Source organism: Tachypleus tridentatus, chromosome 1 (genome assembly GCF_004210375.1).
Source record: "Tachypleus tridentatus isolate NWPU-2018 chromosome 1, ASM421037v1, whole genome shotgun sequence".
NCBI classification, from domain to species: domain Eukaryota; kingdom Metazoa; phylum Arthropoda; class Merostomata; order Xiphosura; family Limulidae; genus Tachypleus; species Tachypleus tridentatus.
In genome coordinates, this window is record NC_134825.1 from 161466439 (window position 1) to 161488955 (window position 22517).

Genomic DNA, 22517 nt, shown 5'->3' on the forward strand with positions numbered 1-22517 from the left:
TAAAACACTTACTTTAGATAAATTTAGAACAGCATTATCATTGTCTTTGCTTTCTGCTTACGTGACATAATTTGTCTTAAAATAACATAGCACTAATCACCATTTTCCCTCCACCAGTTCTCTTCTAAACCTGTACATTTCACTGTGGAAGAACTTAAAAGCTAAAAAGCATGGAAAATGGTATAGTTAACATAAGAAGATTAAGGAATTTGGGGAAATACACAAAGCAATTTAGAGACTTGCTTTACCTATAACAATATTATACTTTCAATGAAACGTCCTCTAGAAATTTAATAAAAGGCAACACTACAAGAAAATGGTCCCAAAACTGTCTGACAAATCAAAGGAGATCATGTCAATAATCTTTCCACTCTTTCCTTTTTAATCATTAATGTGAAAACTCATCCATAATACCCACAAAAAGGTGTGCTCCTAGCAAAAAACAAAAACGGACAAGTAATTTTTGGCCTGCATTACTGCATTTTTATTTGTATTGAACCTGTTTGAAAAGTAAGTATTCCATTAAGCCAATTTTTAAATTTAAAAGAACATACAAAGTTGTTTTTTGTACGGCTCTTGATAGTCTCAGATTATAACTTACATTCTCAAATAACAGAGTTTAATTTCATTACAGACTGTTTTAGTGAATACAAAGAGCAAAGAATTGACTGTGGATAAATTAAGAAATGTCCTCTCACTAAAGAGAAAAACAAAAATAAACTTACTATGGCAGCGGTCTGACCATCGTGGTGCATATTCTGAAAAACTGCCAACAGTTTTAACTTCACATTAACAGGAGTAGCAAGTCCTTGAATCATTTCTCCAATTTTTGTACAGATATTCGAAGCAAAAGTTCTTTATTAGGAAACATATATATTAGCTATATTTCAATGAAACAATAACCAAGGCATTTATAAATGCATAAATCCACACTGAGTACATGTATACAAAGCTTGCTTTAAAGTGGATAATGACTACATGAACTCAGAAAACTAGTAAGTTTTATATTGTTTCGTCGTAGTGTTTTTTTTTAAAAACTACTAAGTAGAAAAATACTGACCAAAGCACAAATCACATCTGGCTTTCATAGGTAATAACTCTAATGTTTGAAACCAGAAAAGTTTTAAAATGGAATATTTCACAATATATTGAGAGATCCATCACTTTCATCATTGTTAAAAATTAAAAACTTTAGTTTAATAGAAATAAAATTGTTCACACAAATTATCAATAAGCTAAAATTTCTCGACAGTTTGATGAGCAGTAGAACTTTGTAATTAACTCGATTACATCAATTAGTGTCAGGTAAAACAATTCAATAAATTAAATTAGTGTTTGTATTATTACTGTTTTTGATTATTTTAACTATACAAGTAATCAAAATATTGTCATCATTATTTTTCATTACCATTTTTTATTAATTCAATTATATTCAATTTGGCTGATTACTGATTGCTTGTTTTGAGTTAAGCACAAAGCTACAAAATGGGCTAGCTGTGCTCTACCTACTATGTGTATTTAAACCCGATTTTTAGTGGTACAAGTCTGCAGACATACCTCTGTACCACTATATCTCAGTCAATCAAAAAGATTGGAGTTTCAAAGTTTAGATTTTATGATTGCACTTGTATGTGTAATTTGTGTTTCTGATTGGTTTGAAATTGAATCAGCCCATATTTCATGTTAGAATAATCTGAAGGAGAGAAATCGAAACACAAAAGCATCACGTCACACAGAAAAATTTAATTAAATCTGAATTGTATCTACCACTATTTTTTAAAATAAGACCAACTTAATATGCATATGTTAATATAGCTGCCACTCACAGAGGTTTCGCAGCCAGTCAGACTATTTTTCCTTCTGTCTCTGCTAATCAAATACCTTTTGAAAAAGTCTTCGACTAGCATTTACAAGTCAACAGAAACGCTGTTACCAAATAAAAATTTGCAACTGAAAGTGTCATAAATCAATTTACACATACTTGGACTGAGCAGCTAAACAACCAGCTGCATAGATAGCTGCTTCCAATTCCACAAGGTCATGTGAATCTAAACTGGTTCGGATGCTGTGGTGAACATTCTTCTCTCTGCTACAATGGCTGCTATGCTTCCTAAAGTTCTGGAATAATGGGGAGAAAACAACAGTCTTTACAAGAGAAAAATGCTTAATTGTCCCTTTTCTAATTTTTTTCATAGAGGTTGACAGTGCAAAATAAAAAAAAATTTCACTTACACATAAATTTTGTACTAAATTATGTGCATGTTAAGCTATCTGAAGAATGTTTTACAGAAAAAGTGCAGAATCACACAGACACACAAATTACCCAACTTTCATTTCATAACAAAGGAAGTTTACATTAACTATATTAACATATATTAATTTTAAGGAATGCAAATGCACTGATGATAAAATTAGAACCGAGAAATATTTTTATTACAACAGGATAAATCAGGTCAGGTAAGATGCACTTACTACAAATGCTATTATGAAACAAAAAAAACTTATTTCACAACTTGAATGAATATCTTAGAATTTTGTTTTTATTATAAGATATAAAAAATGTCTAACAACAAAATCTGTGATAAAAAAATTATGTAAAGTATGTTTAATAAAGATAAGAAGAAACATTTTAAAAAACTTGGAGATAACTAACCAAATTCAAGTACAAACTGAACACATACTGGAAAGGAGTAAAATTTTGCCAGTATTTCAAGGTACTGAGTACCAGAACTTGTGTGTTATAGCAGTACTGGAACTTATTTGATCTGCTTATTTAAGATATGCACACATTCCTTTGTTCCACCAGAAATCAAATGTCTCTTAAAACTCAAACTGTCATTTATTATATTTACATACAGGTTTTTTTCATTCTCAAAAACAGGTCCACTTCACCCAGCTGAGTTGTTGGTTAGTTGATTTAGTGTTTTATGGCTATTTGCACCAAACATCCGGTAAAAAGGTAAAGTATAGTAAACGTAGTAAAATTCATAATAGGAAATGAAGGTAAAACAAAACAGCATTTAAAAACATAAATAGTATAAAACCAATGTTGACATCTAGTCTAAATTTTTAAAAGAGAAACTACAGTAAGAGAAGTTGTAAAGGACTTTCTGTAGCAAAATGGTAATGATCATAACCCATCAGGAAGACAAACAGGTAAGTACAAGAACTACCGTCAGTCACATGAAGTTGGCCTTTCCAGTCCTGGTTCTGAGTCGTGTCTCATCATGGCCGTTGTCAAAAAGTAATAAAAGTTTTAAAAGACGTGTTGCAAAATTTTAATAACTCGTCAGGTTGATTAACAGGTAGTTCAAACAGCAGCATCAATCACCTGAAGTTGGCCTTTCCAGTCTTGGTGTCAAGTTATTTAATGTTATGGCCAATATCTAATTTCAACCCAAACTAGAGAGGCTACGATTCTTAAAAGGGAACCACATTAAAAAAGGTTTAATGTATAAATTAAAAACTTAAATGACATTAAAAAGATTAATGGCCTTTAAAAAACTAAAAACTTTATCAAGGTAGACAATGTCACTATCACCAATAACACTGTCTAAGGTTACGGACAAACCTTGGGACTGAACATTTTTAAAATGGTGCCGTCGTTACGACTCTCAACAACACACAGACTACACACTGGTGCATCAGTTCCAGATAAAAGAAAACAATGAGTTAAAAAACTGTGACCAAAGCGTAGTCTAGTTAGAACAACTTCCTCTTTCCGATCCTTATGGAAGCAAGACAGCCATAGTCCAATATAGGGTTTTATTTGGGAAAGCTTGTTTTCGCATTGCTCACTCCAAGTCGACTGCCAACTGGCACAGAGCTGAGCCTTGAATACAAGACCATAGTCCATGTATGGAATAGGCACAGCAGTGTCAGTGCCAGAGTAGATAGATTTAGCTGCTGTGTCTGCAAGCTCGTTTCCACGAATACCAACGCAGCCTGGTATCCAGAAAAACTAAATAGAAGTAGATGTTAAAGAGAAATGGGCCAGTTGATTTTGAATATCGGCAAGAACAGGGTGTGAACAAACGTGAAGCAATTCCAGGGACAGTGGAGAACTAAGCGAATCAGTATAAATAGTGAAGTTGGAGTATTGTATAGCTTCTATATAATCCAGGGCACGAGAAATGGCGTACAGTTCAGCAGTGAACACAGAAGCTGTAGAGGGAATTCTGCATGCAACTTCCGAACCACAACAAACCATGGCAGAGCCCACAGAGTCACCTGATTTGGAACCATCTGTATAAACAGGAATAGAAAGATTGTTCAAAAGATGTTCAGTAAATAGAAGACAGTACTTTCAATCAGGATTATCTGCTTTTTTCAGATGACTTAAAGAAAGGTCACATTTGGTGACTGTAATAAGCCATGGTGGGATGAGCTGACCAGTGGATACTGCAATGTTATGCAAGGACAGACCCAATTCATCCAAGTGTGTCTGGATAAGAAGGCCAAAAAGAGTAATGGCAGATTGTCTGTTCAAAAAAAGTATGGCCCTCCAAGGAAGGAAAATACAACCCCAGGTGGGATGCTTTGGTAAGGAATGAAGATTTGAAGCATATAGTAAACACAGTTGCAAATGGTAAAGGTGCAAAGAAGGTTCATGAGACTACACATAAGCTCTGAACTGGAGAGGTGCAGAAAGCCCGAGTGCAGAGCCATAAACCAGTGATCCATAGACAAGTTTTGATTGAATAACAGCACGATATATCTTCAGCATAGAACATTGATCTGCTCCCCAAGTGGTAGTAGAGAGGACATGGAGAATGTTCAGTGCTCTTGTACATCTAATCCATAGCTGCTTAATGTGTGGTATAAAGGTCAGCTTACGATCAAAGATAAGTCCAAAGAACTTGGTCTCAGGGACCACAGGCAGCGCAACTTCACCAATACGGAGTTCAGGATCAGGATGAATACCCGTTGGTGGCAAAAGTGCATGGAAACAATTTTAGAGAGGGAGAAATTAAAGCTATTTCCCGTGGTCCATTTCAGTGCATGATTGAGAGCAGTTTGTAGCTGCTGCTCAGCATATCGCATGTTCAACGACTGAAATGAGATGTGAAAGTCTTTGACATAGAGCCTGTTTGTGACAGTGAGAGGGAGTTGTTCATTGATGGCATTACTCTTGATACGTCATAGTGTACATCATCTGGTCCAACCGATGTACTGCCAAACCGATGAAGGGTCAGTTTCAGTTCCACCAGTGTAAAGGGACAATAAAAATCGGAGAGACAATCACCTCGAAAGGTGATCGCTCTGCCCAAGTCTTGATGGCTATGAAGGCAGAGGAAGAAGCATAAGTGCTATATACCCAGCAAAAGCTTTCACCTAGAGTATTGGCAATGCTCCAGATATCAGCTACTTTCTGGCCATCAGAGAGCAAGATCGAGAGGAGGACAGAATTGTGTTGCCCACTGATCTTTCAAATCTTGTCCTGTATAAGTTTGGAACCAGTGGTAGAAGATATGCTGGTTGTGAATTTAATCCAAGATTCCTTCTGGCTCTGATGTCTCACCCATTGAGCATGTGCATGGGCCCGCTGGAAAGCAATGCGGTTTGAAAGTGTGGGATACCTACTGAAAGTATCCCAGGCCCATTTTTGAGCCTTCCATGCCATGTGGCAGGCAGGATTCCACCAAGAACAAGGATATAGTGGGAAACATGTCAAGGTTTTAGGAATACATTGAGCAGCTGCTTGTATAATACAGTCAGCTACTGCTGCCACACAGTCGTCTATTGATGGCTGACAAACGACGGTAGGATCAAGTTTTGTGAGAGCAGTGAAAGTGGCCCAGTCTACCTGATCCATCTTCCACCAGAGCACCCAGGTTGGGTGGCATCAACCATGGCCAGTCTCTCTCAAAATTATAGGAAAATTATCACTGTCTCGTGGATTACTGTCAATCCTCTATAAAAAATGGGAGAATAATGAAGGGGAGCAAACAACGAGATCAATAACAATAAAGAACTGACTAGGTGTATGAAAATAAGTAAAATAACCAGTATTGAAAAATGTTGTGATCAGAGAGCATTCACACTACAGAGCGACCCCTCCTACCAATACCAGCACTTACCCAGAGGAGATTATGTCTATTAAAATCTGCCAGGATAAAAAAGGGAGATGGCAACTGTTCAATGAAAGCATCAAGGTCTGATTTATCATATGTCTCTCCAAGTGACAGGTAGAGAGAACAAGCAGTGACGGTATAACCCAAGGAAACATAAATGACTAAAGCCTCCAAGGGTGTGTTGAGTGACAAAGACAGGGTGGGCACATGCTGATCAACCAACAGTGCTACCCCTCCATGCACTCGTCCATCACACAGCCTGTCATTTCTGTAGAAATAAAACTGCCAAAAGGTGACTGTAATGGCAGGTTTCAGAAGTGTTTCCTGTAAGGAAAGACATACAGGATGGTAGGAAGCAATCAGTGTTTTGACGTCATCCCTATTAGAATGTAAACCTTGACAGTTTCATTGTATCAAGGTGGCCATTTTTAATGATGTGTAGGCAAATTGGGTAGAGAACCCTTCTGTTTATGACCACGTCTTTTTTTCCTTACTGCCCCTATGCAGGGGAGGTTTATCGACCTCCATGAATCCTGCCCTGGGTCGATTGGGCAGGTCTTTGTTGTTGGAATGTGAATCCAGTGACTGAGGATGCAAATGAATGATTGTTTTGCATCTTGGGGTGGGAGAAGATGTGTGTGAAGATATGCCTGTACCTGGAACCAATGGGTGTGGAACTTGGTGTTTATTGGAATGTATAGAAGGGACAGAGATAGGTGTAGAAGTTGATTCATCAACTTTTTTAACCATGGAGGTCAAAAGGCTTTTTATTTATTTTGAGAATGATTCTTTTGAAGGCACAAGGAGATCTGTCTGCACTCCCACTGTAGTTGTGGAATGAAGTGCAGCAGCATATGTCCGAGATGAAGTGGTGGACAGCAATTTTCGAGACTCAGGATAAGTAATGTTATGAATTGTTTTCAAACATTGCACCTCTTTTTCCTCCAACCATTTAGGGCAAGAACAAAAGTAGAACGAATGAGAGCCATTGCAATTGACACATTGTTTGTCCCCTTCACACCAATAGGCATCGTGATCCTTGCCACCACAATGAGCACATGTCGGGGAACCATGACATGACGTCTTTTAGTGACCAAACTTCTGACACTGGAAACATTGGAGAGGGTTTGGAATGTATGACCATACCCTGCAATTAAGATAACCTGCTTTGATGGTGGCAAGTGCACATGGTGATGTAAATGTCAAAATAAGGATGTTGGTAGGCAATGCAACTCCATCTTTGCAAGTGGAGATGCACCTGATTTGAGGATGTTCTTCAAATCCCTCTCAACAATAACTCCTCATGAAGAATTCAAAGAAGCATGAGGTGTAACCACAATAGGTATATCCCCAATTGCCTCTGAATTCAAGAGGAGTTCACTGTGTTGAAATGTGGATGTTTCCACCAATATGTCTCCAGATCAAAGCTTCTTTACTGACTTTGGAGAGCCAGCAAGTCTCTCCAGTCCCTTCTGAATAAAAAAAGGGGGGACATTTGCCCTAAAGGTTTCTCTGAAAAAGAATGTAGGATGAGAAAATGAGGTACAGCTGGTGATATAAATGTTGAAGATTGCTGATCAGAATCTTCAAAATGTGGTCATTTACCTATTGATTGTTTTTTCACTAGTTTATTTAACTTTGTATATGGAGGATCCATAGGAAAAAAGAAAATTTCAGTGCCTACTGATCCCACCCATCATGGAACCCTATGAGGATACGCACTACAATTTCAAGCAAGAACACTGCACCAACGCCAGGGTTCCGTGAGCACTATACCCAAATACTAGCATCAGACTCAATGTCCACAACACCTGTTGAGAACATCCAACACTGGTACTTGGTTGACCCTAGCTCAAGTTGACCAGCCAATTGACCCAAGGGGGGCTACCCAAAGGCTGTCCGTCTACACTCTACAGGAATTCAAGGCCAAAGTGGTGTGTTTGGGTTGGACCCCTCAACCACCAGGATCCTCTCCTCCCCTTCACGGGTCACCACGCACAGCAAACACGTGGGTGGATGTTTAGATCCCAGAGGAGGTAAACTGAAAGAACAAAATCTTCCCTGGAAGGTCCCCTCACCACATACAGGAATCCACACTAAGGGGCCCAGCTGAGTACCACCCTATACTTTTTTTTTTTATTGAGAATTTCACTCCTGTACTAGGAATAATTTTTGTTAATTGTTAAAGGAAGAGCAAGATGCCTCTATATAAACACAAGAAAACTTGTATCCATATCACTGACAATCATAACTAAATGATGCACTAACCAAACTCAGGGTCTATGTTAACTTTTCACATTTCGTAACAATTTTGGAGCCACATTTGAAAATCCTATAGCTTTAAATTGCTGATACTGTGTAAAACAGAAGAACATTAAAACATTTTAATCTTCAAAATTTATACAATTTTTCTGAAACATGAATGCTACATGTCACCAAAAATTCATTGTCACACAACACTTTTCATTTATTTGTATTAATTTAACACTGTAACTAACTTAGTAACTTGGAAAGATTATTGTAAAATAATTCAGAAAAGAAATTGTGAATTTCATGGTGTAATGCCATATGTAGTATTATGATGGTGTAGTTAGTTCTTATCTTTCACATACGAGGGCCTATGACCACATGTTTTAACCACCACACAGTAATGTGTTGTCTGTCAGTTAGTCAACAGACACTAAAATGATGTCACATGAGGGATGCTTAACAGTGCAATCAGTAAAATGTATGTATGTCATGAATGATGAAAAGATTATATATGAGAATAATGGAATGGATGGCATCAGTTTGTATAAAAAACAACAACAACAACATAGAGGAGGACAATTCACAAATCTTCCATCTTCAGATCAGTGTGTGCAAAATGTTGCAGGTCTTTTTTTGTACTGTGTAGGATGTATTGTGACTGTTATCTCTGGTTCTGACTGGTGCACATGGTTTCATCCAATGATACCCACAGATTACTCACCTCTGATCTTGAATCTCTGTTCAGTGAATGATTTATTGTGTTAGTATAGGTGGAGCCTTTAATTTTCATTTTCCAACATTTTTCTATGTTGATGATTTTAGTTTTACTACAGTTTATTTTGTGTTTAGTCGATACGGTGCATTTGTTCTGCAATGGCTGGATTTTATATTTTCATAATTCTGCCGTTGTCTTTGTGTTCCTCTATCATTGTCTGAAATCTTCTTATTTCTCTAACGTACATTTTTGTTGCAGGAACGTGGAATGTCATAGATTATGTTTTTGTGTTTTTCATATTGTTTTTTTTTTTATTTCCACAGGAACACATTGAACATCTTGGCTGTGCATTTACATTTTGCTTTCAAATTTTACACATATTGGGGGTAAATCTATAAAAGATGAATTATGTACCCTATATGTTACAAAACAGTATGACATATGAACTTCAAAAGCCAGAATTAAAAATATTTGTTACCCTTAATTTTGGTTTTATTTACTCTTAAAAGAGAAAACATCTGGGGACACTGTGCAAGTACATCTAGCATATTTCATTTGCACTATTAAAATGGTAAAAATAACACTGATTTACTTTAGCATACCAGTGCACTACAAAATTCTATCCCTGTAACACTAATGCACATGCATGTAATGTAAATGAGGCAATAAAAATGCTCAGAATCCAAAAATAATAACATAGGCTTACAAGAATTTAATAAAACATCTTTCATTCATTTGTTGTATACATTTATACTTCTGTTTTTTTATTATATTCAATGTCACAACTATATTTTTTCGCTTGCAACATTATGCTGTTTATCATTTTTTATCTGCTACCCTCTATATAACATAAGAATAGAATCTACTATTCATAACAGCAAAGAAGAATACATTATATATTACTCATTTTGTAAAGCTTATGCTCACATGATACACAATTTGGCAGATTTGTTGTATTAGTCTCACAAAATGTAAAATTTTATAATTTCTGGACAATATATGAGTGAAAACTTAACCCCTAACTTCACTACTACTCCTTTCTGAAATACAGCTTTAAACTTAAACAACACTTACAATTACAATTTACAATAAATATTAAGTATGGGATATGTATGTATGATATTAATCCAACAAACCTCAATGTTAATGCCCGGGCCATAGGATCATTGCTATAGATGACACAATAGATCCTTCGAACAAATTCATCGACATTGAGAATCTTATCCAAGTGCTTTTCACTCTGCTGCATTACCTTTAGTACTAACACTCGAAGAAAATTTGTCCTACAAAAGCAATGGAAAATTAACTGTCACAACAAGACTTTTAGTCTTGTATTTAGTATGTTAACACTCATATAAAATTTGCTTCTGGAACAGTTTAGAGCAATTCTCATTAATGTAAGAAAATGTTAGATTATTAGAAAAGTGAAGGAGTTTTTACATTATATTGCAACTAATAACACAAGGTTGACATAAACATTCTTAGTTATAGTTTACAAAAAAAAACTTTAAACAGATTTACTCAGAAAATATATGAACCAAATTTTAAAAAATGGCAGAGAAAAGTGCGTGTGACTTACACACTGAAACTCACCCAACTCGAAATACTTCTCCTAATTTTAAACATGCTGAATTGATGAGGATTGGGAAAGGATATTTTTCAAAAAGTCTTGGAAAGCGAACAATGGCTTCACATTGTTCTCCAATTTTTCCAGATCTTAGTCCTTTTAAAAAAAATAATTATAATTTTTAGTTTTTTCTAAAGTATAACATTACATATAAGAAAAATATTTAATGTGCAAATTACAAAGGCAAAATGTTTGTTAATACTACCAACAACAGAAATACATGCACTGTTGGTTTTGCAATTTTTTACTAATACCAAATATTCATAGTGACAAGTCCAACATTCATTGAGGATTAGTTTTCATAAAATTTACCTTTATCTAGTTCAGTAAGTGTAGAATTTGCATCTTGATCAGGCTCTGACAGACCATTCTCTCCAAATGCAGATGGTCTTGATGTAATAGCAGTCATACTTCAATAACAAGGTTGATAATCCTTCAGTTTCCAGTATACCCTTGCCACCAGAATATGCAATGTTGTATTAATAAAAACTTAACAGTTAAAATAAGAGGCTCTTTTATCTGAAAAAAAAAGTGATTTCTTGTCATTAGCTTTCATTATGTGAGGTGTATGTTATTCAGAAATATAGTATATTGGTTCAAGTTTCTAAATATTAGTAATCATTTCTTCAAATATCATTCACTCGCATATCATAAAGTTCAATTTTCAAACATGTGGAATCAGGTAAGCGAAATAAAGTATATTTTAATTTTAAAGAGTACATACTTATGGACTTTGATCACGATAATGCCAGCAATAAAACTAACAGTAGTAACAAAGCCTTCTAATAATCTATAGATTACACCATACTGAACTTCTGTGGCTTTTCTAAACGTTTTCCCAAAATTACTGAACATTAGATAATTAGAGGTCTACCAATTTAACTTTTAAAGTTAATGTTGCACACAACTACTACAAGTCAGTTTCCAAAAGGCTTCAAAATTTTACTTTGAGTATTACAATTTTCAAGTTATACAACAGGTTACTGCTTCAGCTTAGTATAAAGTTCACATGTAATACTGTTAGTGTTACTATCTTTAGTCCAAAACTAAGTATCAGTTGATAACATAATGCTCATCCTGTAAATTGTAATACTAATAGCACTACAGTTTGCGTTACTGTAGTGTTAGTACTAAACAGTAACATATATCACCACTGTTTAAAAATACCAACCTGTAATTAATTTATGATTTTACAAATTTACCACAAAACCTAATACAATGGAGAGTTTGCAGTAACATTTCGTAATATTGCTTTCATTTATTTATTTATTTATATTAACTACAAGTCAGTTTCGTATACTAACAATAAATATACCCAACTTCACTTGAAAGAAAGCACCAATATAATACGACCTCTACTTCAATTTTGGTAATAATATTATATATATAGACACACACACACACACACACATACGTATAAGTATATACTAGATTGATATTTCATTAAAAAATGAAATTATAGTATCGTAAGCCTTTGAATAAATATTAAATTTAAAATTGTAAATTTAAACTTTATGCTTTCGTAGAAATATATACTCTTCAAAAAAAGAAACGCAAAAGGGATATTTTTGTTATTTTAAAGAGAAGTATATGTAATAACGTTACAAGCTCAGAGTATGTGATGTTACACTTCGCCTTTGCAGACTTTGGATGTTCAGCAGTGAATGTGCAAAGTTTCACACATGTCATACAGAATTACCCGAAATAAACTTGTCAACAATTTATTTCAAAATTTGCCTTTTGCGTTTCTTTTTTTGAAGAGTATATAAACTCGACATAGTGAGTCAACCACCATTCTAAGCTTTGAATTATATAGTCTATTTTAAATTGGTAATTTAAATGAAACACAAAACTGTATCATATATGAAATTACATTAATTTGTCTTGCGATGCATAATGAAACAAGTAATGGTATTTAGTAAATCGAATGCTGCATGATGTTCGATACTTTATATAGCCTTTTCTAACTTTTAAGATTAGTTTTTGTTGTATTTTTATTTAGCGCAAAACTACACGATGGCTACGTGCGCTAGCCGTCCCTAATTTAGCAGTGTAAGACTAGAGGGAAGGTAGCTTGCCATCACCACCCACCGCCAACTCTTGGGCTACTCTTTTACCAACGAATAGTGAGATTGACCGTCACAATATAACGCATCAACAGCTGAAAGAGCGAGCATGTTTGGTGTGACTGGGATTCAAACCCGCGACCCTCGGATTACGAGTCGAGTGCCTTAACCACCTGGCCTAACTTTTAAGAAAACCCTGTACTAAAGGTGTTCGATTTGCAGTTTACGGGTCGTTGGTTTGAATCTTGTCGGCGAACATGATCTTTAAGTAGGAGGGAGACTATATTAACATAATATAATGTTTGAATAACAACAATGAACCTATTTAGGCTGCCTAATCATGTAAACTAAACTAAATCTATTGTATAAAAATTAATAATATGATAGTCACTCCCATTTTTGGTCGGTAATGAATAGCGCAAGGGTTGACGATGAATGGTGTTGATTAACTATTTCCCTTCTAGTCTACCATTTCTAAATTGGGAACGTCTGGCCTCAGATATACCTCAAGTAGATTTACAGAAAACTAAACAAACCAAACTACTTGTATTGTATACAGAGAAGCAGCACAACAAGTTTATTTGTTGTTTGAAGTTCGCATAAGGTTACATGAGGGCTATCTGCGCTATCCGTCCCTAATTTTGCAGTGTAAGGCTAGAATTCAAAGCTGCGATACTCAGATTACGAGTCGAACTTCCTAACCACCTGGCCATTATATGCAGGCTTTCTGTTAATTCATCTATTGTAATGTGTAATTTATCGATTTAATTCATGTTTCTTATAAATCGAAAGCTCTATAAAATGCAAAAATCTTGTTTTTTAAAGGGTTCACTTTAGAAATATTCTTAATAAATTAATGTGATATTTGTGAATATCCGTGCATTAAACAATGTTATTATTTTTATCTTCAGAAGAAGTGGTCATTCCATAGAATCGGAAATGGCGCATGGAGAATGTCCCCTTCCCTTCTGCCTTGGGTGAAGATTTGACTTGCCACTCTTCTGCATATAACACTTGTACATCACAGTTACGAAAATTAAAACTTCAAAAACAAACAAACAACAACCTCAAAACTCATGCTGAGGTCAGTGACTTTACGGTTTTAAAACATTATATCACAGTTATAATGGAGAATAGGATGACTTATTAATTTTTTAAAAATATATTAATATCTCAGTGTTTGCTCTTAGATTATAAATCGTCATGGTCAATATTATGGATAATTTTAACACAAAATTAAAATTGTCAATCACAACAATGAAAAGTATAATTGTTATGATGGTATTGTGAAGCAATTGCCGTTTACATGAATGAGAATAAAGAAAGTAGACGGACAAGAACATTTGTAAAAGGATTGCTTTTATAGCATTTATAAATGGATATAAACGATAGTTCGATGCATTAAAAATTATAAAAATAAATATTTGCTATAACAAAGACCATTAACAGATGAAATTCCACACAAAGATACATGTAACAATGTTCTCTCTTGATGTTTTAGTCGTTCTTCTGTAGCTTTCAAATTAAGATATTAATAGAATATCTTGTTCAAAATTAAACACTGAATAGATTAATTAATGTGATTGCTTGTTTTAGTTGATTTTCCTAGAAATCTAAAATCAAGAATAATCTGCAATTCTTCCTCAGGTTTCGTCTTCTCCTTCAGTGACATCACAAATGGTAGCAAAGGCAGTGGACAGCTTTGAAGGCTTGGTTCCTTCAGAACAATGGGTGTTATTGCTGCTGTGGGGGTTACTGGCCACTTGTATGCTACTTTCTTAGGGTCTCTTACTGTCATTAGTGTCATTGCAAACACTGGAGACTAGAACCAACCCAACCACAGATATAACGAGCTTTTCTGTGTCAGATGTACTGGCTAACAACAAATCTTCATCCATCGTTTTGGACACTGTGTTTGTAAGGTCAGTCCTAAAGGTTTAAGCTGTGACTACTTTGCCGGTTCTATCGCTCATTGTGTGTCTGTGTGCTTTGATATAGTTTATATATATACATCCTCCCAATAATCGTCAAGTTTAATTTCGTGTGCATGTCTCTATCTGGAATTTTAATGACTGTTTTTTTCTTCACTATTCTGAATTCTAGTCTTAAATTATAACTGTTTAATTTTTTGATACATTAAACAAGTAGTTTGTTTTGAAATATACTAATACTTATTTCTTATTTTTTAGTTTGAACGTATGATGAAAAATGTTATAAACTTGGTTATATATATTACCTTTATACATCAGAAATTTTGTTACAACATAACCTGCTTTTGTGTAATGTGTTCCATTGTCTCTAACGTAATTATGCTTGTTTCAAAGACATCTAATTCTTGCTCTTGTTAAGAGTTAAAATAGAAGCTAACTGAAATTATAGGCTACAGTGAAGAGACTGCTGGTGACATAAATTAAAAAGTATTAGCATGACAATGTATGTTGCCTACAAAATACTCAACACATTTCCTAAAAGGAATTTTAGCACCAAATTTTACATGTAGCCTTTTGTGAAAGATCCAAGGTACATACCAAAACACTGGTACAGAAAAAAACAACATCCCAAATCATATAAAATGGTTGGTGGAAGATGTAAAAAAATAAGTAATCCTCCAGAAAACACCTTAATAAACCAAGTACAATGACATCTTTTTGAGCCAGACCAGATGGTCAATATAATGGCACCAGAGTTACCAAACATTTGACGTAAAAGGCTAGTGTGTATCACAAGGTATGTAACAAGAAAGAAAGGTATCTCAGTACCAAAAGTATGAACTACCTTGTGTACTTGCACATATATAACCACTTTAAGAATGCTTGAATGAAAACTAGAAAATTGATACAACAATAACATTTCTGGGATTGCAAAAGGTTGACAAGATGAATGATTACCAGGACTTGAGGTGAAACTGAAAGTCAATTGATTAAAAGATAGTCAAATCAAGCAAGTAATGGAACAAAAACTGTGCTTTACTTGTGCCAGAAAAAAACAAGACAAAAATAAAAAAAATGTTCTCTGCACCAATGGTATATTGGCATGTACACAAAAACAGTGACTACAGGAATAGTCTGGCCCAGGTAAACAACAGAAACAGCTGAAAAAACATTTTCTTATAACTGTTGAACACATCATAATGTAGCCGAATATCTTCACTTTATGCAGTTGAACTATACTAACTATAGGAAATATCATGTCGTATTACTCAGTTTAAGGTACCCACAGAACTTTATAAGCATTGGTAAACAAGTTTTGAAAGCAACTTGATGGCAGAATTTTGTAGAACCTCTTGGATTTACAAATCTTATCTTATAACTCCCAGTTAGATGCACTAGTATAAGCATAGAATCAGATTACTCAGAACACATTATCTTATTCATTGAAAAACAACTTATTGTATTATAGTAGATCTAGTATATGGACCATCTCCCATTAACAATCAAAAAGAGAAGCAAATTAAGTGGAATGGGTTTATCCACGACTTACCTTACGAGTAGGTAAAAAGTGGTCAAGAAGAACATAATTGACATTACTATCATCAGGTGACAAAGATGATGTTTTCAAATTAGATATGTACATGATTGACATTACTATCATCAGGTGACAAAGATGATTTTTTCAAACTAGATATGTACATAATTGACATTACTATCATCAGGTGACAAAGATGATGTCTTCAAACTAGATATGTACATAATTGACATTACTATCATCAGGTGACAAAGATGATGTCTTCAAACTAGATATGTACATAATTGACATTACTATCATCAGGTGACAAAGATGATTTTTTCAAACTAGATATGTACATAATTGACATTACTATCATCAGGTGACAAAGATGATGTCTTCAAACTAGATATGTACATAATTGACATTACTATCATCAGGTGACAAAGATGATGTCTTCAAACTAGATATGTACATAATTAACATTACTATCATTAGGTGACAAAGATGATTTTTTCAAACTAGATATGTACATAATTGACATTACTATCATCAGGTGACAAAGATTGTTGTTTGGAATTAAGCACAAAGCTACACAATGGGCTATCTGTGCTCTGCCCACCACGGGTATCGAAACCCGGATTTTAGCGTGCAAGTCCGCAGACATACCGCTGAGCCACTGGGGGGCAACAAAGATGATGTTTTCAAACTAGATATGTACAAAATTGACATTACTATCATCAGGTGACAAAGATGATTTTTTTCACACTAGATATGTAATAAGATGATAATTAAATACTTATGCAAACTCTAGATCATTGGATGGATTCCTACCTTCTGTAGGATAGTAAAAAAAATTGTAACATTACATGAAAAGTTATCTATGAAACTGATAGCATTAGAACTGTAAAGAAATGTGAGCACAAGATTAAAAATAATAACATAAAGTTCCGTACGAAGAGTTTTTGTTCTTCATTCAATTTTAAACATAATAATGTAAAAGAGGTAAACAGTTTTAAAATTATTTTATTGACTTTGCTTGTTAATAACATATACATTTTTAATAAAATAACTTCTTTAAACAAGTAATAAATAGTTTTAAATTTTTTGTGAATAATGAAAATATTATTAAAAATGCTAATTTCAATAATGCTGCTTTGATTTTAAATGGCATATTTTTCATGCAGAAGATCATGAAAAGTGGTGTATATTAATGTACTACAACCAACTCTTTCATAGTACAAGATTGTAGGTTACAAAACTTTTAAAAATATTTTCCAACAAATGATAATTATGAAATTACAATAATTACAAGAAAAGGTGAAAATAACTCTCCTAATATGTGTACACATTTGCAATATGTTTTAATAACTGTAAGTCCATTTAAGTGCCCTCTGAGGCTGTAACAGTAATAGAAAAATAAAAAATGTGATACCTACTTTATAAATTTCAAGACTTTCTTTTATTATTTCGTCTCAAGTTTTAAAAGCTGTCACAAAATCATGTTATCTTAAAAATATGTAATAAAAAATTTATATGTCAATGACAAAGCTACGGAAAACAAACAAAACCTTCAGAGTTTTAGCAAATTTTTCTCCATTTACGTTTGTTATCTAATATTTTTACCATTTATCTGTTAGATGATAAAAAATTAAGATTTTAAATTTTAATTGTTATTATTAAATTAATTTGCTTGTGTCACACAGCTTATGTCACAACTGAACTTCAAAAAACTTGATCCTCATTACCTTTTAACTGTTTAAGCTGTATATATATATATATATATATATATAATGCTGTAATACTAATCAGTAACAACTGAGTGATGGATAATTACTGGATGAACTTTAATATTTCAAAAATAACATTACAGTACATGTTAGTTTAAAAATGACAAATATAAAGTCGGGTAAAAAGTCAAGAAGCATTCTCTATTAATACTAAGCCTCTTTACCCATTAGTGCAATTCTATCACCTTTTTGTTTTATAGTATCACAACAAGGAATGTTTCTTAGTGCCTACTGCATAGTAAGTTGCCCAAAATGTTTCATTCATTAGAACAAGATTTATCTTTAAGCATATAGACTTGAGAAAGTTAACCGATGTTTTTGCCAGCATATTTATATCCATGGCAACTGAGAACAGTGTTAACTCTCGATATCTGACTAAAATTTTTATGTAGATATTTTGAAGATAAAAAGTTATGTACAGATTTTAAACTTCAAATTTTTTATGACTATTCTTATTGAAATACTACTTCCATAAATATGTATACATTCTTCACAAAATGCTTCATATCAATAAATATATAGTATAAAAATATCTAGAAATACTTGTCATTTCCTATATTTTAACACATTTGACTACTTTAACACACGGAACTCAGCTATCTGCACCCATCAAATATTTAGCTTAAATCCACCCATAGAGTTACTATAATTAAATTTTAAATTATTTCAATTAACTTTCTCCAGTAAAAGTGTTCCTGATATTAATTACAAGTCACACAGCAAGTGAGCAAACAGAAAAACACAGCCTTATCATTCTTCTCACAATACAAAGAATGTATATTTTTGTCTTGCTGCATATTTGTAGATATTGAGCTGTGTATGCTACAAAAGAAAAGAAATGAAGGCTTTTAACATGCCCAAAATTTCCTGTACTCTACACCTTTTCTTCTAAAATGACTTAGCTAGAATAGAAGGGGCTAGCACTTTTTTTTGGGGAGCACCACATATAAACATATACTATTTCACAAGTTTAGATGAAATTTTGACAAGAAAAATAAAATTGATACAGAGTAGACAGACTTCAGATCCAGATTTGTTTTTCCAAATCTTTCACTCTCAAGTTATGACTACTAAGACACATCAGATGCAACTACAGAACTTCTTGGAAATAACAGTTATGCACTGGAATATTTATTTTGACTTCTATAAAATATATATCAAGTGAGCCATCAAGTATAAATAAGAAAACATATTTTAGTAACATGTAAAGAACCACAAAAATCATCTACTAAATTTAATCACAACATTAGGGTAAATTCCTACAGAATGCCTGTCATGCTGAAGTTTAATAAGAATCAGTCTAGACTATTATCATGTAACTTTCACAGTTGTTTATCTTAAAAACTATCCAATATTTTCATCAGAAGATGACCATTGGTAACTTTCAATATGCTTAATGTTTTGTATAAAAATTGGACTATGAATTCTTAAACAGTGGTTAGTAGCTTATCCTTTTTTCATACATATTAACCAATCAAACTACCATGTTGAAATGTGAATACACAAACTAAGGAATTACACACACAAACTAAAGTAGTAACAGCAGAAAAGAAGTTTTAAAAAGTCATATGAGCTTGTATATAATAGAAACAAAAGTAGTAATAAATATGACACTTGGAAAAGTCAACTGTTAACACTGATATTGCACAGTACTCCTAAATAAGTATTAACACTTGTAATACCATATATTTATAACAAAAATAAAAGGGATTTCATAAAATAATTTATGCAATTGTGAAGGCCAGAGCCAAAACTACCAATAGGCATCTTAAGTTCAATTATACTTGAACTAAAAAAACGTGTTGTCTAAATACAAAAAAAATAAACATTAGCTATATTATTTATAAAGGTTGATAGTGTTTTTAGCAGATGTTTAGGGCTTTAAATCTTAGGTATCTGAATGTAAAATATTATATATGGATATTCATTTTTCATATAGTATGGTATACATATATTAAAGCTCACATTTATATATGAGAGAACCTAAAAATAGGATTTACTATGGCTGAAGCTGTAATAAGTGACTGAAACTATTCTATATTTATATAGATTAGCAAAACACTAGATTTTCTAATTATTTTATATCTACTTATTAGAATTTTTAATTTAAAATTAACTAAAATTCAACAAATGGAATTGGTCTTTAAACTTGTCAACTTGACTGCAGTTATGTATTCTTTTTCACTTCCTCTGTAAAATAAGAAAACAATGATTTACCTTTTTTCTCTAATTTTATTTACATAAAAGGAAGTTATTATGAAATTAAAGTACACACTAATATTGTGCTCTGCTTTTAAAATAAACTCACACGTATGGAACCATATATTTACTGTATAGTAATTATTGACTAATAAGTTAGCTAAATGCATACAATGTTCTTTTTCTAAAATACTCAAACAAAAACAGATCTCTAATTTTTAGATCAGTGACTATAGAGCCCAATTTAAATGATGCTAATGTTATGAATACATTTCAGCATCATACAGAATTTACTTAGGTACTCAGTTCTATATAGATGCACACCCAGTTCACTAAAAAATCTCTGATAATATTATCCCCAATTATTTTCTACACCTTTTGTAATGTTACTTGTTCACAGATTATATGCATCAATAATTCACAAAAGATCTCACAGCATAACAACGTCGACCTACAGTTGTGTGTATAGTTGTCTTCTATAATTAGAATGAGTTGTGCTTTTCAACATAAGGAAGAAAAATGTAAATGCATTGGTATCGAGATAAATACATAATTGGGTCTTATTTTGTAAGAAAAATATATATTCTTCAAATACAACACAGTATCCCCAGATGAACACTTAGCTAAAAAATAATAAAATCATTTAGAAGAAGGGTTTGTTTGTTTTGAATTTCGAGCAAAGCTACATGAGAGCTATCAGCACTAGCCATCTCTAATTTAGCAGTGTAAGGCTAGAGGGAAGGCAGCCAGTTATCAACACCCACTGCCAACTGTTGGGCTACTCTTTTACCAATGAATAGTGGGATTGACCATCACGTCTTAACACCCCCATGGCTAAAAGGGTGAGCATGTTTGGTGCAACGTGGATTCAAACTCGCAATCCTCAGATTATAAGTCAAACCCCTTAACCCACCTGGCCATGCCAGACCCTAGAAGAAAGGATACATCATTTTAATTTACTCTTTTTTTAAGTGGAAAGGAAGAAATAACCATTAAAGGACTTTGGCCAGTGTAGATCACTAGACTTACTTATAAATTAAATCTCATGATATAATACAGTTCAGGAGTGGTTGATGCCACAGAAAGATAGGTGAGGATCTGGTTGAGAAAATGGATTAATTACATGCCCACTTATAACTAGTGAATTGGGTTTAAACTTAAATTGCTTTAACATTATTACATTTCAACAGAAGCAATGTTCAGATAGTCAGGATATAGATACACATATAAATACGTAATAAATGAATATTGTTCTGGAACGAAATTGTCCAACCTCCCCTGCAGTAACTGAACAAAGAAGGAGTCCTGCAATATATCAAGAGATGATTCAACATCATGAAGACCCATTAATCAGTAACTGAACAAAGAAGGAGTCCTGCAATATATCAAGAGATGATTCAACATCATGAAGACCCATTAATCAGTAACTGAACAAAGAAGGAGTCCTGCAATATATCAAGAGATGATTCAACATCATGAAGACCCATTAATGAAATTTTGAAAAGTATTTCAAAAATATTTACTTTCATACATACATGGACAAATGCATGCATAAGCTAAGTTTACATTTGTTAATATACGTACCAGTCATAACTCTCAAAACCTTTGCAGTAGTTTTCAAGACCTCTGTCTGAATTTTATTTATTCTATCATTTTGATCCATACCACTTAAAGCTATGCTTTTGTGCTGCCATTATATGTCATATTGACATATCTCGGTATATTTTAAAACACAGTCAAACAAACTCATATAGACGTAACTTTATTTAGCAAGATTACGTGTAAACTAAACATTAAAGTACAGTAATGGTAGTTATAACAGTGTATAGAGTACAAAACAGTTATGAGCAGTTAGTGTATGACATGGTTTTATGAGTCGAAACAAAAAATTTCATAAAAACAAAACATTAAACTTATACTACAGAAAAAAAAAGTAGCTATCAGGAGTTTATAGCAGTCAAGAAATGAGCCAGATATATATTATTTGCAAAGTAAATAGAAAATTGTAATGAAGGCAAACTTAGCTGAATATGCAGAAATGTCTGTGTTTATGGTTTTAAACAAACTACACTTGTGTATTTTAGACCTAAATAAGCCAAGAAAGCCCACAGAAGTTGTATTTAGAATCAGGCTTATTTTAATTTGGTTTAAATGTTACTTGAGTGGTGTGAAATAGTTTGGAAATTTTGAAACAAAAGTTGAAATGAAAGACAGTTGTCATATGATGACAACAATATTGTGCCATTGCACAGCATACTAATTGTATCAAAAAGTTTGACTAATTAAAAAACAGGTAAGATAATTCTAAATGGATTAGCCAATATGCAATCCAAACGTCTCAGACATAGGCAT

General features: G+C 33.2%; 2 protein-coding genes across 2 annotated transcripts in view; both read right to left on the reverse strand.

Annotated features, from left to right (window-relative positions):
- Positions 1-12015, reverse strand: part of defl (Integrator complex subunit 7) — a 37107-nt gene extending 25092 nt beyond the window's left edge. Inside the window, 7 exon segments of the mRNA XM_076461258.1 lie at positions 726-855; positions 1982-2084; positions 2087-2118; positions 10176-10322; positions 10633-10762; positions 10979-11118; positions 11838-12015. Of these exon segments, the coding sequence (XP_076317373.1) occupies positions 726-855; positions 1982-2084; positions 2087-2118; positions 10176-10322; positions 10633-10762; positions 10979-11075 (639 nt within the window). The 5' untranslated portion in view covers positions 11076-11118; positions 11838-12015.
- Positions 12016-17184: 5169 nt separating this feature from the next.
- The window catches only part of LOC143233378 (cilia- and flagella-associated protein 36-like), a 28229-nt gene continuing 22896 nt past the window's right edge, over positions 17185-22517 (reverse strand). Inside the window, exon 8 of the mRNA XM_076469568.1 lies at positions 17185-20156. The gene's annotated coding sequence lies outside the window, so the exon portion shown is untranslated. The remainder of the gene's footprint in view (positions 20157-22517) is intronic.